An 18,947-nucleotide genomic window follows, 5' to 3' on the forward strand; every position below is an offset into this window, starting at 1 on the left:
ATCTCATCATTTGGTTCCCTGACTGGGAAGCCCAAAACCTAGATCTCATCATTATCTCCAGAACAAGTGCTTCACTAAATCACATTGCAACAAAATCCATAGCCTCCCACACCCATATATTGATACATGACATGGGCAATAAATAGCTGAAATAGATTCTAATGTAAGGAAGTAACTTTGATCTTGATTAATGGGAGGGCATTCATTCTAGAATTTGATTTTGGAAGGGTATTACCTTATTGAGAAGGGACAGAATAGATTAAAAAGAAGGAAATACAATAGCACCACCTATTAACATAAACTCATGACAATTAGCAATTGTTGGAGTAACTGTGGGAAGACAGGAATACTTTTGTATTGTTGGTAGAACTGTACATTATTCTAATCATTCTGGAAAGCATTTTGTGACTTCAAAAATAATCTGTATGTACCACTTGTCCCAATAATACCACTATTAGACATATACACCCAAAGATGCCAAAGAGAAAAAAAGAACCTTATTTACAAAACTATTTATAGTAGCATCAATATGTATATATTAATATGTAATATGTGTTAATATGTAATAATATATATATATATATATATGCACACATACAGTAACAATAGTACACACACACACACGTAGAGGGTCACAGTCAGTGGGCAAACTCTAGGTGAAGTATAAGACCCTTCAGCCCAGAGGGAACCTGCTGACAATGTCTGGTTCGGCTCCCCATCTCTCCTAAGGATTCTCAGCTTTCCTGAGAAGTCAGGAGACAGTGACACCTGTGTTGAGATTGAAGCAGAGTGATAGCAGGTGGAAGATTGATACCAGTGGCAAACTATGTACAACAGCAAGTTGTTCATGTGGTCCCACATGCTCAGTGTTGTTTTTTAAATAAACGGACTCCATTTTCCCACCATCCTTGGGAGTCCCATCTCATCACTTCTCCACTAGGAAGGTATATTTAATCACCCTGGTGTGGGGGCTCTAGAAAGCAACAGTATATTTTGTCACCCCAACTTGGGGGCTCTAGAAAGCAGACACAACACCCCCCCCCCACACACACATTCTTTCAGAAAAATTTGAGAGAACATATGAACTGCTGCAGAGTGAAGTTGAGTGGAAGAAGAAAAATTTGTACCAATTATAAAGAAAAACAATGTTGAAAGATTTAAGAACTCTGATCAATGTAAAGATCATTTACCATTCCAGAGGACTACTAATAAAACATGCTTCCTACCTCTTGACAAAGGTGATAAATTATGAAGACATGCATCTTTAGCTGATATTGGAATGTTTGGCTCAACTATGTTTATCAGTTATAAAGGAGGGGTTTAAAAAGATTTTAGTGCTAATGGTCTTCCATTCCCCCCCACTCCCCCTTTCAGGGCATTAATGACATTTTAAAAAATACAAAGGAATAAACAATTTTGAGGTATTACCGCATACTTATCAACATGGCTAATATGACAAAAGGAAAATGGTAAATATTGGAGGTGTGGGAAAATTGGGACACTAATGTATTGTTGGTGGAAGTGTGAACTGATCCAACCATTCTGGAGAGCAATTTGGAACTATGCCCAAAGGGTTATCAATCATAATTTATGCATATCCTTTGATCCAGCAGTACCACTACTAGGTCTGCAACCCAAAAAAGCATAAAAAAGGAACTATATGTACTAAAATATTTATAGAAGCTTTTTGTGGTAACAAAAATTTAGAAATTGAGGAATGCCCATCAACTGGGGAATGGCTGAACAACTTGTGGTATATGAATATAATAGAAAAATGTTAGGCTGTATGAGATTTCAGGAAAACCTGGAAAGACTTACATAGATTGATGTTGAGTGAAGTGAGCAGAACCAGAAGAACACTGTACACAGTAATATAGCAACATTGTTCAATAATTGTGATAGACTTAGCTTTTCTCAGCAATAAAATGATCTAAGACAATTCCAAAAAACTCACGATAAAATGTTATCCACTTCTACAGAAAGAACTATGAAGTCTGAATGAATGCAGATCAAAGCATACTATTTTCACTTTTTTTTGTTTTTTTTCCCTCTTTTGTTCTATTTCTTTCACAACATGACTAATATGAAAATGTGTTTAACATGATTGCACACATATAACTTTTGACTGTTTGCCTTTTGGGGAGAGAGAAGGGGAAGGAGGGGGAAGAATTTGCAACTCAAAATCTTATAAAAAGTGAATGTTAAAAGCTATCTTTACATGTAATTGGAAAAATAAAATACTATTTACCCACATCAGGAAATATAGTCAGGAGGCATAATTTTGAAACTTATGTGCTCAATATAACAGATTTAAAAACCCACACTATATATATATATATATGAAATAGTGATCCATAATTTCCTAAACATTTTTTTCTTTTCTTCTTTGTTTATGCAAATATACATTTTTTGGGGTTTTGTCAAATTTGTGATAAAAATTTTTAAATAAAAAAACCCCCCAAACTTTGAAGGACTTCAGATCTATAATCTCCTTAGCAAGCAGGTATGATTTCAAAAGACTGTGGTGAAGTGTTCTTCTCACTTCTTGACAATAAGGTGACAGAGTAAAGGTGCAAAATGAGACTGGAATCATTTGTTTTGCTTGTTAATAATACTTCTTACAAGAAAAAAGAGGTTCTTTTTAGGGAAGAGGCTGTTGGCAAGTATGACAGAAATGCAAAAAAAGAAAGAGCCTCAATAAAACATTGAAAATGCATAGAAAAAAATAAAAAAGGCATAAAGCACTACTTTGTTAAATTACATATATGTAATATACATTTCAAAACAAACATTCAGCTTCATCTACAATTTTCCTAATTTTTTGTATATTGATAATTTGTGATCATTTTTTAAAGAGAAAAAAGAAAATATGTGAGGAAATTCAGGTGTCTAAAAACAAAAATATGGTGGGTGTATATGGGTATGGGATGTGGAAAAGTAATATTGTTGTAATGATAATTATAATTTAATATAGCAATAAGTTTTGTGAAGTGTTTTATATATAATTTACTTATTTGTAGTGGGTATAAGTCAGATCTCTTGAACAAGATAAATTAGATGAGGCATTTGGGAAATATATCTAGTATATCTATACATATAGATATTATATATATCTATATATATATAATCTAGTATGGGAGTATGCTATTGTAGTGAAGAAACTTTATTTGGAAGTTTACTGGAACTTTCTCTTTGCCAAAACTTATTACAGTTGCTAAATTTGATTAGTCTAAATTATTTCATTCTTTAAAAAAATAGAGAAACTATCAAGATTACTATTCTGGATTTAATTTTTGATCAACAAGGAAGAACTGGTGACTGGAAATGATGGGAATCTTTGGAAGAAATTATTCCTCATTTTTTTTTCCTGAGGCAATTGGGATTAAGTGACTTGCCCAGGGTCACATAGCTAGGAAGTGTTAAGTGTCTGAGATTAGATTTGAACTCAGGTCCTCCTGATTTCAGGGCTAGTGCTCTATCCATTGTGCCACCTAGCTGCCCCAAAATTATTCATCTTAGTATTTGGGATTTAGAAAACGAAGTCTGACAGACATGCTAGATTGTTGGAGATTGAAGGGAATATTTTAGTGTTCAGAGGAAGAATGTTCTAAAATTCTAAAATTCTAGAAAATCAGACTAGAATAAAATGCTGAGGACCTATAATTTGAACTGAAGATGTTTAACTTATAAAAGAAAAGAATTAGTAGAAATAAGATATGATTGCTTTCTTGAGTATCCCAAGGATTATTTTGTGGAGGTGGGATTCATCCTATTTAATCTAGATCCAGAAAGCAGCAATAGGTGTAAAGAAATTGTGAAAAAGCAAATTCAGGCTTAATATAAGGAAAAAAAAAACTCTCCTAATAATTATAACTATCCAAAAGTCAAACAGACTTTCCCGGAAAGTGATCTTCAAGCAGATGTTGGATCAACACTTGGGGATTGTATGTCAGGGATGCTTGGTTGGGTGCAAATTGGACTAGACATTTTCTCTGGTCCATTCCTACCCTTAGATTCATGGAAATCGAATTATTCAAACTATATTAACTGCACAATACTGTATCAATGAGATTTACCTAACATTAGATCATACAAAAGAGTTAGGAATTTTAGAAGTGCAAGCCTGGTATGACCCAATACTGATTTATATAGGTCGAAATATCTAATGCTTTTTTTAGAGTCTGTTATGAGGATTACAGTGTTCAGTACTACTTTTTAAGTAGTACTTAACTACTGTATTTTATGCTGGCCACCACATTTTACAAAGGACACTGACAAACCAGGTCGTCTGGAGATGTGTGTCAAGGATAGTTTTAAAAAATTGGAAGCAATATTATATAAGGATCAGTTGAGAGAATTAAAGAGGTTGATTTTGGGTGAGATAATGTCAGGTGTCATCAATTATATGAAGAACTGTCACTTGAATAAAGGAATAGACTTACAAAGTACTAACAAGTCAAAGTCACAAGGCAGCAAAATTTGGTTTAATCTAAGCCTGTTAACAATTAAATCTGTCTCTAAATAAATCATCTGCTTTATGAAGTATAAGTCTCAGCACTTAGAATAAAATCTTTGTTATAATCTTTGAAGTTTAGATGACTACCTATTAAGTATGTCTTTTTTTTTTTTTTTAAGAGGATTATTTCTCGCTGTAAGAATATCATTTATTGTACTTGGTTTCTTTTTTCTTCTGTAAATTTCCCCAAAAATCCCTTCTTCCAAGAAACAAAAATCTACGAGGTTTTCTTACTGATGAGGGCAGTGTTTTTATTTGTTTTAGGAAAATAAAACTAGTTAGTGGGGATTCTTGCACTGAGTGAAACCAAATTAGATAAACTTTTTTAACTTCTAGTTTTCAAAATTCTAAACTCTTCTAGTATCATTCTCACTATTTTCTTCTATGTATCTTTTATGTACCAAACTGGACAACTCACTATTACTTGGAAGATCCTTTTCATTCGTATGTATGCTGGGCATGTCCTTTAAGGGGGAGGAGCAGTAGTTACGACTTTCTTGCTAGTAGTGGCACTTATATATTAATTTGTACATGAATCTTTTCAAACTTGATAGGACCTACCTATATCCCTCTTTTCTCCAACCTCAAATTTAACTGGTTTTAGAAATTCCTGATAGAAAACTCCTCGTGCAATGCCCTCAGTAAATTAACTACAAAGATAACCTATAAATCACTGTGTAGTCTGACCAAAAATTCATTAGTTGTTGATTAGTAAGATTACAAAATGTTAAGAATCTGAAGGAATTTTAGAAGGGTCATCTGGTTTAACCCCCTTTTTTTAACTAGAAGAAGACCCAGAGAGCCAGTAAATTTTGAAGGCACACAAGGAGGCAGTATTGTTATTAAAGCCCATATATATTTTTACTTGGAGGTTTTTTTTTTTTTTTTTTTTTTTACTGTTTTCTACTATAACAATTACCTTTAAGGGAGTTTTGTATCTACTTATTGATAATTTTTTCAGCCTTCTTTGACCACATAAACACACTATATTATATCCTATGTTGTTAAATCATTCAGTCATGTCCAATTCTTTCCGACCTTTTCTTGGCAAAGATACTGGAGTGGTTTGCCATTTTCTTCTTCAATGGATTCAGATCAACAGGATTAAATGATTTGCCCAATGTTACCCAGTTAGCAAATATCTGAGGTTGGAAATGAACTCCGGTCTGCCTGACTTCAAGCTTATTGCTCTATCCACTGAGTCACCTATATCCTGTGTACTCAATTCAAAATCTAACAATTCATAATTCAACATAAAATCAGATCTATAGTTTAAACTTTAAATAATTCTTGTTCTATTTGTACAATGTTTCTCTAATTTTTATTGTTATGAAATTTGATATTTTTTTTTTTCCCAAGAAAGGCATCATGGTATCAAGGATAAAATACTGCCTTCAGAAAGAGGAAAACCTGTCAGGTTCTGTCCTTGACCCATTTAGTTAGATTCATATGTCAATTTTAACCTTCAGTGCCCCACGTCAGCTCTAATACTAAATGTTGCAGAGAAAGTATATTAGGGGAAATTCCTCATAGCTCTGTAAACTGATAATATCACAGACTTGATGAAAAAATAAAAATACTATCATGTAACTTTAATTTAAGGCACATCATTTATATTATGAATTAAAAATGACCTACATAAGGAATACACTTAAAAAAAAGAGGGATTATATATTTCTCCCCATTCCACCACTCCCTTTTGATGCCCCCAAGAATACTTTGAGGTTGCTAGAAACCACTGGGAATACTTTGTTTACTGTATGTTTTGTTTTTCAAATATAACCTTACACGCTTGTTAGACTTTATCACTGTATAAAAATGTACAGTGGCTTTATTGACATGTACATTCCATTATGTTTACAGCTGCAAGATATGAGGCACACTCAGTATTGCACTTCATTAAAATTTCAGGCTCAAACATAACCTAGAAGTTTAAATGAAATTGCTTTTGTAATTTAGTAATTCTTATACAGGACAAACATTGATATTTTTATATACAGAATGATGCTTATTACAATAATATGCCTTCCAAACACAATTTTTATAACAGTCTAGGAAATAAACCAGAATATTTTTCTTTTTACCCCGTCCCGTGATGCAGTTACAATTGTACAGGTTTACAAAAAGTCAGTATACAATAACCAATGATTTTTTTTTTAAATTTTCTTTGTCTGACAGCCAGCATCATTTGTAGTCCATGGGCATGGTGATCCTTTTATATCAATTATCTATAAATAGCCAATGTTTCATAGCCGATGACTGTAATGGCCACATGCAAACATCTCACAAGGTAGATGTCTTGGTTTAAAAAAAAAAAGGCATTTTTTTTTTCACAGCAAGAATTATGTACATGGTATTTGGCATCCTTCTTGCACTGTAATTTTTTTTTTAAATTTTAAAATGGTCCCATCCTCATCCTGAGAAGTGTATAGAGTCCACTGTATTCTCTTTCTGACAAGGGCAGTTGTTTTTTTGGGCAAATAAAATTAGATGGTCTAAAATGTGTGAGCATTTCTACAAACCCCACAACCCAGAGCAAATTCTTCTCCAGTAAGTGGATGGACAACATGTAATGGACATTCTGTTCCTTCCAATTGTTTGCCTTTGGGACCTATGAAGATGTAAGGAAATAAACAATTATTTAATGAAAATTAAGGAATACTGTTATTCAAAGCTGTGGTTCAATTACAATCATATGAATCATCAATCAATAAACATTTATTAAGCACCCAGGATGTGCCAGGCACAGAGATAAGTGCTGGGGATACAAATAAGTATAGCCTCAAGGAACCTGCAATCTAATAGAAGAGACAACCAGCAAACAGATATATAAAAAGCAAGCTATATAGAAAAGAAATAGGAAGTAATTAAAAGAGGGAAAACACTGACAAGGGGTTAGAGAAGGCTTCTTATAGAAGGTAAAACTTTATTTGGTATTTAAGGAAAGCCAGACAAGTCAATAGTTGGAGCAAAAGAGGAAAGTGTGTTCCAGGAATGGGGGACGGAGAAAATGCCTAGAACCTCCTGAGAAATGGAATACCTTATTTGTGGAACAGCCAGGAGGCCAATGTTACTGGGTCAAAAAATACATGAAAACTTATTTGTTTTTAAAAGTGCTTATAAGGGACATAATACATGGCCATGACTGATTTCACTGTAGTAGAAAATAATTTTGGCTGAAAAAATGTAGAATATTGATTGTTTTCTCTTCAAAGGCAAAAAAACAATTAAGTAACATTAAGATTCAATGACCATGTACTAATGATATTGGCCTTCTTTACCTTAGCCCTAAAGAAAGCTGAAAGTGGTAAAAGTAGAAAGAATCATGATTAATATTATTTTTAAAAGATCAAACAGTGCTTGATTTTTAGCTCAGCAATCATAAACTTTTTAGAAATATAAACAATTCACTAATTTAATTTATGGTATACACAAAAAATAAAATGAATCTTTGGCAACTGATTTAAATTGAGCTAAGCTCACTAAAAATGCAATCATTGCATAATTATGGAGTAAACTCTTGCCTCTATTTATAAATTTATTTCCTTCCAATAATTCAGAATTCAAGTTGATTCAAAAACTGGCAAAAGAGCTTTTGCTCCCTTACAAATAGAAGCAAAAAACTTAGTGATATGATTCAGCTCATTTGCTATATTTACTTTAAAGATAATTCAATTTCAGCTAATAAGCTTGAGATAGAAACTTTACAAAATGCAAGTTTCCTCTCGAGTAACAATGCTGAAAGAGAACCAAGTTGTTCTGCCATTGCACAGAGGTAAACTGTAAGGAAAATCAATAGTTCAGGACTAGCTCAAGGAGACCAAAAAGGGAGATGATTTTTTTTTTTCTTTCCATCTTCTTTTACAGAAGAAGGACTAGCAGAAAGTACTCCTAGAAAAGGATTATTAACCATAGTCTAAGGGCAAGTATTTTAAGTAGGAACTTGATAACTATGGAAGAGGGAAAGAAGGGGAAGTAGTACTTGGTGTGCCTCTGGGCCAGAGAATCATGTCCACTCACTTCTGTGGCACAAGTCTCTAAGGACAAGGACAATGAAGGTCAAAATGTTGAAGTCACATGTGGTTATAGGACATTGTTAAATACAAGCTTAAACAAATGGAACATACAGAAGACTTGGATAATGAAAACTAAGATTACGCCTGAAGTGGCAATATGCCAAAGATTTTAGTTAGAAAGTAAACTTCTATTTTTTCATGACTATTTGGAGGAAAATTGCTTGTGGATCTCTTTCCTAGCATTTTTTTTTTTTTTTTTGTTGTTGTTGTTGAGGCATTTGGGGTTAAGTGACTGGCCTGGAGTCACACAGCCAGGGAGTATTAAGTGTCTGAGATGAGATTTGAACTCAGGTCCTCCAGACTTTAGGGCTGGTGCTCTATACATTGTGCCACCAGCTGCCTTAACTAACATTTTTAAAGAACTTCTTATAGAAAATATAAAGATACACTTTGCCAAAACAAAAGCAGGAAAGATGTATTTCATCAATATATAACTTATGACTTAAAACAAGTTTTATTGAGTTTCTTGAGGTAGAATGCAGGATTAAATGACTTACCTAAGGGTCAAAAAGCCAGTATGTGTCAGAGTATGTTCAAATCCCAACTCTTTCTGGCTTTTGGTAGGTCATGATGCCCTTGTCCCTCTTTTTCTTCACCACCCAGCTCCCACAATAAATAATTAATTCAGTTTTTTAAGATGGTAATTTATTGTCAGAGTCCTTGAGAGCAGATCCATTAGAAGGGCATTGATTTAAATTCACTCAGACTAGAGAGTTCCACCTATGGCCAGCCCCAAATGGTAGCCCATGCTTTTACAAGAGGCAGAAGGGCAGAAAAAGGATGGTTATACAGAGAGAAATGATGTCACAAGAAGGAGAATTTTCTTGGAGTGATTAAGACAGAACAAATCTGTCTTTTGCCATGGGCAGGTTTCCCATGCCAGGGTAGATCTTGTATGTGCATGAATTTCTAGGGAACCTATGAAGCTACTCTATGACTCATTTGATGGCACGCTAGAATTTTTGTTGCTTGCACAGATTGGGAGTCCCTCTGCCTTCCCCCACACCTGTCATTGTTGGCAGTAATTGGAATGTTGTTCCCTTTGCCCTTTCAGCTATCCCTTCTACCATGGTGGGGTTATCTCTTCTTATGGCCGTGGAGCTTCACTTTGAGAGCAGGCCTCAAAAAATTAGTTAGGAAATGTGTGACGCTAGCACATACCATTGTACTGGGAATTCTGTGCTCCAAACCTTACACTGCCCAACTATTTTTCCATACCGCTTCCTGCCTCATAGATGGGAGACTGTAAATTTTATCTATATCCATCAATCAATAAACCAACCAATAAGTTTCTCTTAAGTCCCACAATGTGTATCAGGAACCAAGGATACAAAGACAGACGTAAGACAATGTCTGCCCTCAAGAAGCTTACATTAAGAACATACTGAACTATGAAAACATATGCAGTTTAAAGAAATTTTTGAAGAAATGTGTTAAGAGGTAAAAAAGTAGAAGACAGATTTCAAATGCAGAATTGGTGGCAATGTTAGTTTTTTTAGATATATTGAATTGCTATGTTTTATTATTTTTATTACTCCAGTTTCCAGTGCCCCATTTTTTGAAGGCTTTTTTTTTGGTAGGGAAATGGGAGCGCATGGATTTGTAATTTCAATAGTTTATTAAACTCCTGGTGAAGAGACTTTCTCTACCAACAAAGATGGGTAACTGCTCTGCACCTTATATAATCATAGAGAATCAACTAGGAGGTTAAGTGACTTTGCCAGGGTGACAAAGACATTGTATATCAGAAGTGGGATTTCAACTCAGGTTTTCCTGACTTTTGAGGTTAGCTCTTTAATCATGTTTATATAAAGGATATAAAATGTGGCTAAAGTTCCATGACACTTAATCCTATTCTGATAAAATCCTAATAAAAAGTCTTACCCTAACAATAATTTTGGAAACAAAGATCTTACTGTTTGCAACTGAAAATAAAACTGAAAACATATTTTAATATAAACATAAACATATCCTAAAACATCAAAATAAAAGATTTCTTCCATTAGAATCCACTGTAATCTTATAGAAGAGTCCAATGAAACAAAGTGACAAACTCATTCACAAGCTTTCTAAGCAACTTGGGGAAAATGTATGGTATCTGTATCTGTGTCTACAATATACAAGACCATAATCATGACAGAAAAAGTTTGATGACAGCTCACCTGCAGGGCAATGTGGAAGTTCTTCTTTGGGAATGCTTGTCATTCTTTGAAAATCATCATGACATGCATTACAAAAATGTGTTGTTCCAAAACAGAAAAATACAGCCACAGAGCAGCAGTAGCGGCATTTGTACTCCAAGAAATCTGTACCATGTTTAGGACACATCTGTTGGAAAAGAAGTCAAACTGAATATTAAATAAGGTTATCAAAGACTTGAGATCTTTAACTTCAAACAACTTTGATCCAAAATGTCTCCTCATTTCACTCTTATCTATTCCTCTGTTTCTACCTAGAAAAAGAAGTAGTTCTTCCTATCAAATCAAACTCCCTCCTTTGTGCTCTTAGGCTATACTGCCCCTGTCTACTCCAGCATCTTGCTCCTTCCTTCCACTTATTTTTTTAGTCAGTAAATATTAAACACCTACTATGAGACAATTCCTATCCTCAAAAGGCAATTAAAATTTTTTAAATTTAAAAATACTACTGATCAATAGTATTACATCACATCTTGAGTTTAAGTTTAAGCTCTTTGGCTTTGATCTTAGAGAAGTTTTCTTGAGCATCTCTGAGCTCCAGTTTTCTTATTTGTAAGGTAGAAATGATATTTGTATTACTCATCTCAGAAATTTATTGTGAAAACAGAATGAGATGCTGCAAAGGATTTTGTAAGGACTTAGCTTTGTATTTCACCAAAAAAGAGATCATTTGGTAAGAACTGCCTTCTCTTCTGTCTCCTCTCTTCCTCTGACATCATTCACATATCTCCTTCTACTAGTTCCTTTTTCACTTCAATTTTAGATGAAAATATTGGCCTTCCTAACAAGCACAATGCTTTGTGTATTATTTGCTCAGTATATTTACTAATTTTAACAACATAGCTTGATTATGTCAAATCTAACTTTTAAATAGAAAACTTTTTAAGACCCATGAGTAGAAATAGAGGATAAAGGACCTTGAATCAAAATCAAGAAATCTTGAATTCTTGTCCTAGAAGTCTATTATTACAATATATGACTTAAATCAAGTGGTTTAAACTCTCCACTCAGTTTTATTACTTACTATCTTACAGAGATATTATAAAGTTGTAACAGGAGAAGGATAAACAAAAAAATAGCCTGTAGCAGGTTTTAAAGAAAATTTTAGACTGTTTATTGTCTGGAAAATGTTGGTAGCAAAAAAAACCCTGTAAATATGTAATGCTTCTTATACAGAAAAAACTGTGAGAATAATGGGATAACATATATGAAAGATTTTCAATAACTATACTCAAGTGTAAGTTATTAATACCTTAATGTGATCTTTCTGAATCTCAGGCTCTCCATTTGTAAAATGAGGCAGTTGGATTAGATGACGACTATGGTCTTTTCTAGTTAGAAATCTATGATTATAGATCTGAACTTGTTAGGCTTACACAAATTTTACTATGAATGTTAAAAAAAACACTACCTTTCCATTTTATAAGTTTTTATACCCACCTGAGCCCTGGATACATCAGAACATGCTCCACAAATAAGCTCTCTAGGATCATAGTCATCCCCTTGCCCAGCCTCAGCATCACAGCGAGCTTCACCACCAAAATATGCCTAGGGGAAGTCAAATATCATGTAAGAAGATGTAAGAAGAAAAATATCATGTAAGAATCTCTTGGAGACAGAACTGTATAAGGAAAAAGAAACCAAGAAACCTAGGACATTTGAGCATTAGGTGTTCTTTGAGATACCTGCCATTTTAATTAGGTACTTGTCAAATCACACAATATTTTCAGTGGAATACAGAAAGATGTAACACTTATATGGTTAAGAAATGGTTTTCTATAATTTGTTGTTGTTGTTTGGTTGTTTTTAGTTGTGTCTCTTTGTAACTTCATTTGGAGTTTTCTTGGGCAGAGATACTGAAGTAGTTTGCCACTTTTCTAGCTCATTTTACAAAAAAGGACGTTGAAATAAACAGGGTTAAGTGATTTATTCAGTATCACACAGCTAGTAAGTGTTTGAGATAAATTTTGAAGTCAGATCTTCCTGACTCCAGTGTTCTATTTACTGCACAACTTAGCTTCTTCCCTCCTATCTACAATAGACAGTATCAAAAAAAAGTACTTTCTACATTAGAGAGGTAAAGAAAACTGAGATTTCAATGCAGGCCTCTTCTCTAGTAGCAGACTAATAGTGTATAACATGGGTAATTTGCTGAGTTTAGGGCTTGACTTAATTTGTTTTGATCTTATTTACTATTTTGTTAAATCCTCAATAACATTTTAAACTTAGTTTGTTTAATGTTAGGACATTTTGAACAATAATGTTAATTAGATTAGAAAAAGTCATTTTTTTTTGGTTAAAAAGCACAAGACTAAAACATCTGATTGTGACTGGTTTATAAAGTAGTCAGAAAGGAAAAATTCTTAGAGGAAATAGGATTTGGCAATTATCTTAGAACATAACAGGATAATGCTCACATTTATTCAGTAAATCTCTGTAGGTCAAAAATTACATTTTGTTGTGTCTTTGGTGGCATTTGTAACAGACAGTGGAATAAAATTACTTTGATACTGTCTAAAAGAAGTTGCTACATAGTGCTAAGCAGGCAAAAAGACAGCTAGGTGACACAGTAGATGCAGTGAGAGACCTGGAGTCAGAAAGACTCATGTTCCTGAGTTTGAATCTGACCTCAGTCACTTACTAGCTGTGTGATCCTAGGCAAATCACTTAACCCTGTTTGCCTCAGTTTTTTCATCTGCAAAATGAGATAGATAAGGAAATGACAAATCACTCTACTATCTCTGCCAAGAAAACCCCAAATAGGGCTACGAAGAGTTGGACACAACAGAAATAATTGAACAGCAACAAAAAGAGGCCAAAGTTATAGTCTGAATCCCTATGTTGCAAAACTGTTAATCTGATCTTAACCCATTATAAGATAATAGATAATTATCTAGTAAATGTATATAGGGAAGAATTAACAAGGTAAGGATTGGTACAAGGGTATATGACCCTTATAGAAAAAGAACTCAAAACACATGATCTCATTGTGGAAACTCAGTATGGACACCTGAGCCCATTTGTAATTAATAACTCCTAGTTCAAGAGATCTTCCAGTCTCAGCCTCCAAGGTAACTGGGATTACAGGTATCAACCACTATGTGTGGTAAGGTAATTGTATCAATAAACTAAATAAAATCAATTCTGTATATGAAGAGATTTTCACCCAAGACTCAAGGACAACTTTCTACCTAAGATCTTTGTTAGTGTTCTTTACCCACTATGAAATTACATAGTTTGCATATGTATTTTATGCTAACTTGATCCATAAACATGTTTCTCCTTAGAATCTCAGCTCCTTGAGACCAGGGATTAGTTCATCTCTACTTTTGTATCTCTCATGCTTTGTACAATGTCAAAGGATCACAACTTTAGAGTGGGAAGGAGCTAGAGAGAACCACCCTTTACATTTTACACAAAAGAAACTAAAACTTGGAGATTTGAGAGATTTGACAAAGTTTGTAAATATTGAACCAAGCTTCTAAAAAACTTCAAATTCAGCACTCTACCAAATCATAAACCTCACAAATTAAGTATCTTTTACATGAGTTGAATAAATCAAAGACTGTCTCATTTATATCCCCAGTCTTAAAATGAGTTTATAAGAGCTATCATACTTTTAATTTCTTAATTATCTAAACAATTTCTCATTTAAAAAAAGTTAAATACATTTCAGGTATACCTTTTTGCATTTGTAGCAGACATAATATGCATATCTGTTCATGGCATAGCCAGCTGGATCATTGTAAAACCTAACTCCTGGTGTTGTGATAGCTTCGCTCTTGTGCAGTCCTTCATATTCTAATCTCATTAAGGCCTTTCTCCTGACATCTTCATAGAGTTCTTTGATTGGATCAAGCAGGTCTTTTAATACCATGTGATTTATTTTGTTCTGGAATGAAAAATATAGTACCTTAAATTCATATTAGCTTCTTGATAATCCCTTAGGTAGTAACTATTTCCCACATCAGTTACTTTTTGAATATGTCATAGATCAAATAGCTCAAATAAAATTTTCAATGAAAGAGAAACTCATTTCAAAAATATTTTAAAAGTTATTTCACTAAAATTTTAAAATCCAACACACTAAGTTTTTCATTTTTTTTTACATCAGTAATTGATCCTTGTAATGTTCACAGGACTAGTAAAAGAAATGCTGACAAGCCTAGATAATAAAGGCATTTAGAATTTAACACACATTCTGAATACAAGATGCTGAAAGACTGACCTGACAAGAATATAAAACCCTGGGGAACAAAAATAGCTGATTCCTATCAAATTGATTTATATATCTAAGATGATCATAATGGTAAATAAAATATTAAATCAAAGAAGAATGACTCCCATAATTCTTAACCCTATTTTACTCTTCTTAGAAACACAAAGGGAAAAGTAAAACACAGTATCCTAATTATTCTGAAGTTTCTTTCTCTAAGATTTTTATTGTTGCTTTATTTATGACTAGAGACTTAGAAAGAATTTTTTTAATCTTGTTTTTTGAAGTTGAAGAATATACAAAGAAGGATATACTAGACATGATGTCATGTCTAGATGCCTCTGCTTTATAGCATCAAATAGAGAAAGAAAATATAATTGCATGATTGAGTTTTTTGCTAAAAACTGAGGCTGCTCCAAGTCTCTCAGAGGACATATTTTGGATTTTGAGCTTTTAGGACTTAAATCCTAATGCTACTCAAAGGTCAGATTATGGCTTCAGCAGACAACTGAAGATATTTAACATTAGAAGAGTAAGTTCATTTTTCTTAGAACTTATCAACTTAATCAAATGCTAATATGTTGTGATATAAGCTTATTTCATTTCATATTATCAAAGAAATATTTCTTAAAGAGGCTAAAAAGAAGTGACACACTTCTGATATGTGTCTGAATGATATTTTCTGATGGCTAATAAAGGCAATTCTATGAAGAATTCAAGTTATTAATAAGTACCTAAAATTTTGAAATCTGTCATAAATAACAGACAATAAAATAAATCTGTTATAAACAATTAGCGAGACATACATTATCACATATGAGAATATCAACCGAAAAGGAAGTTGTAAAATCTTTAAACTAATGTTGTGATTATCTGAGGAGAAAGATCAAGAGGTGCTAAACAGCAGGGTCATCAAGGGCCTATAAAAGTAGGTTACTATGCTTCCTGAGTCTCCAAACACCAAGAAGAATCTAGCACTTAAGTAAAGCATAGATATTTATTTTCCCATACCTTGCAAATAGGACAAGATATAAATCCAAATGTTATCCGTGGGCCAAGCCATCTGTTTTCTAAAACTCGTCGACAACACTGCAGGTGGAATATGTGACTACAATCCAACTTAAAAAGAAAACAGAAGAACACATAAGCAAATACATTCATTAAAAGTAACTAAGAGCAGAGATATCTATGACTTTTAGGAACTCAGCACTGTGAAATCCAGATAGATGTACCCAGGCTTTTTACCATTTCTTTACTACTCACTAGGTCTAGTCTGTAAATTATGCAGGTTCTTAATTTCTCCTCATCTTTTGACCATTTCCCTTCAGCAAAAAAAGTTTGAGTGTGTTAAAAGAGAAGCAGTGGAAACTTAATACTGCTCTACTTTATTATAACGAAGTCTCTGATCCTAAAAGATGCCCTTTCATTCAATGACCTATGACAAAAATGTCAATTATCTATAAATTAGAAGACACATCTATTAGTGTGTGAAACAATGAATGAAAATATAGGTCTTCAAATGTTCATATAAAAATTACAACGTAAAACTGCTAAACCATGAGTCACCTGAATAGCTGGTGCTGCTGAAAGTGCCTCAGTGAAGCATATCATACACATGTCGTCAGCATCTTGCTTAAGTGTTGTGGCATTTTTATCACAGCCATGCAGACAGGGTAAACAGTGCTCTTCATTTTTGACACCTCCACATGGGTGGCCACAAGGATGAGTTTTGCTACATGCTATTTTAGCATATTCCTGTAAAAGAGAAATTGACAAGACCATAAGACCTTAAAAATTAAAGGCAAATGTCTGACTAATTACATTATACTCATCAGGCTAATTTTCTTACAGATAAGAAATAGTAAGATTAGGCCTTAATTAATATTATTTTCTATTCAACCCTTTAATACAAAGAATTAAAATTATAAGCCCCATTTTGAATTTTAAATTTATAATTCAATGAAAGAAAAGCTAATTAAAAGTTAATGATAATGCATTTAAAAAATATGTATCCCCAAGGAATTAAAAGTATCAAGGAATTCTTTTTTTTGCTGAGGCAATTGGAGTTAAGTGATGTAAGTGACTTGGCCAGAGTCACACGGGTAGGAAGTGTTAAGTGGTTAAGACTAGTTTTGAACTCAGGTCTTCTGACTTCAGGGTTGGTGGTCTATCTACTGCGCCACCCAGCTGCTCCTTAAGTAATTCTTTCAGAAACTTTTTTCCTTTTGATCTGATTTTTCTTGTACAGCATGATGAATATGGAAATATGTTAAGAAAAATTGCACATGTTTAACCTATATCAAATTTCTTGCTTTCTTGAGGAGGAGGGAGGTAAGGAAGTTTGGAATATAAGGTTTTGCAAAGGTGAATGTTGGAAAACTATTTTTGTATTTGTAAAAATATTTTGTATTTGAAAAATAAAATGCTATTAAAAACAAACAAAAAAGAAAAATCAGAGAAGAAAGCAAAGTATTTAATTAAATTTTATTTAAGAAAACAAAATCTGTGCTTCATATCAAAAGGCTTTTATTCTCTATAACTGAAACAAATCTACTTAACCCTCTCTGCATTCTAGTCTGTAAAGTAGGTTTTGTGTTGAACTACATATAACAAAAATTACATACATAAAGATTTATTACCAATAGTGATGGGGCTGACTGCATGTCACTTATACCTACCTGACAGTCTGCATCAGAACAGACACTGCCAACAGCAGATAACTCTGTTCCACTCCTGGAACCACAGAAACGGCATGCTTCAGAGCTACTTGTGGTAGGTTTACCTAGGTCAAAAAAAAAGCATCACATTATAGGCATATATAATAAATGTCTAAACAATGAATAAAAATGATAGCCAATATATCTAAAATTTCTTGTTTTGCCTTTTGGGTCAAATAATGCTAGAAGAGTATTTCTAAAGATGTAAAAGAATGAAATAATTTAAAGGATCCCTCTTCAAATAAGAAAACATGCTTATTTATATGAAAGATTTTTCTATATAAGGTATGGATAACAGTAATATTACCCTTTGGGAATTTCCCACTAGGTAAAAAAATGATCACAATATTTTTATTGTAGGGATCAACAAACAACATGATGCATGTGTTTTATTTTAGGACATCAGAGTGAAGAAATGGATTAAGACAAAAAAAAAAAAGATTTTAATTATGTTTTCAGAAACTTGTTATTTTCTTAAATTAAAAAAAGTCTTGAAATGGCTACTATTGAAAGCAAATTTGATCAGTAGCTTTTAGGAAAGACAGAAGGGTTGGTAAGCAGTTCTTATAATGTAGGAAAGAATCCTAAAGGCAGTCTTTCATTCCAGAGATAAGAAGCAGAGAAGAAAAGCAGAACATGAAGAACTATATATTTCTACTTCATGTCAAATTCTCAACAGGTCAAACAAACAAGTTCTTGATTAGGTGAAAAGATAAATCATAGGAAATGCTTCTGAGTTTCCAGTAGAAAGGGCAAGGCAAAAAGGGTAGGGAGAACTCCAAAAATTTTTAATCTAAAAACAAAACGAGGAAAAAAGACTGCAATTCTAGCTTATTCAGGCTCACTTAATAATAGTAGAAGTTTTTGTGACTTTCAGAAGTTAGCAAATGGCAACATGAAACACAGGAATTGTAAGCAGCAATGTAATTTCCAAGTAAGTTTTTAATTTAAGCTGCGACTCAGCAATTAGAAAGAACTAAAATGTATAAATTATTACCCATAAAGTTATTTATATAATTTGGATATTATTTAGAGTTGTTATTTAATTCATGTAGTTCTTTCAAAAACAGATTATTTTTTTTCCATCTTAGACTCAAAAGTGGTTCTAGTAAGAATGTTTCAGTTCTTAGAATAGGGTTGAATGAATGACTAATCTACATTTAAGAGAAACTAAGTTTGGAGAGGAGTCCTTATACATATTTTAGACTACTGTTCTCCTTATGT

General features: G+C 33.1%; 1 protein-coding gene across 2 annotated transcripts in view; it reads right to left on the minus strand.

Annotated features, from left to right (window-relative positions):
• Positions 1-6,311: 6,311 nt before the first annotated feature.
• The window catches only part of MYCBP2 (MYC binding protein 2), a 312,149-nt gene continuing 299,513 nt past the window's right edge, over positions 6,312-18,947 (minus strand). For both annotated transcript variants that reach the window (XM_031958523.1, XM_031958522.1), the window contains 7 exons: positions 17,685-17,788; positions 16,573-16,761; positions 16,018-16,125; positions 14,473-14,682; positions 12,231-12,338; positions 10,755-10,920; positions 6,312-7,127 (listed from right to left, as the gene is read on the minus strand). In XM_031958523.1, coding sequence (XP_031814383.1) covers positions 7,012-7,127; positions 10,755-10,920; positions 12,231-12,338; positions 14,473-14,682; positions 16,018-16,125; positions 16,573-16,761; positions 17,685-17,788 — 1,001 coding nt within the window. In that variant the 3' untranslated portion in view covers positions 6,312-7,011. The remainder of the gene's footprint in view (positions 7,128-10,754; positions 10,921-12,230; positions 12,339-14,472; positions 14,683-16,017; positions 16,126-16,572; positions 16,762-17,684; positions 17,789-18,947) is intronic.

The sequence above is a fragment of the Sarcophilus harrisii genome, chromosome 3, assembly GCF_902635505.1.
Source record: "Sarcophilus harrisii chromosome 3, mSarHar1.11, whole genome shotgun sequence".
Lineage (NCBI taxonomy): Eukaryota > Metazoa > Chordata > Mammalia > Dasyuromorphia > Dasyuridae > Sarcophilus > Sarcophilus harrisii.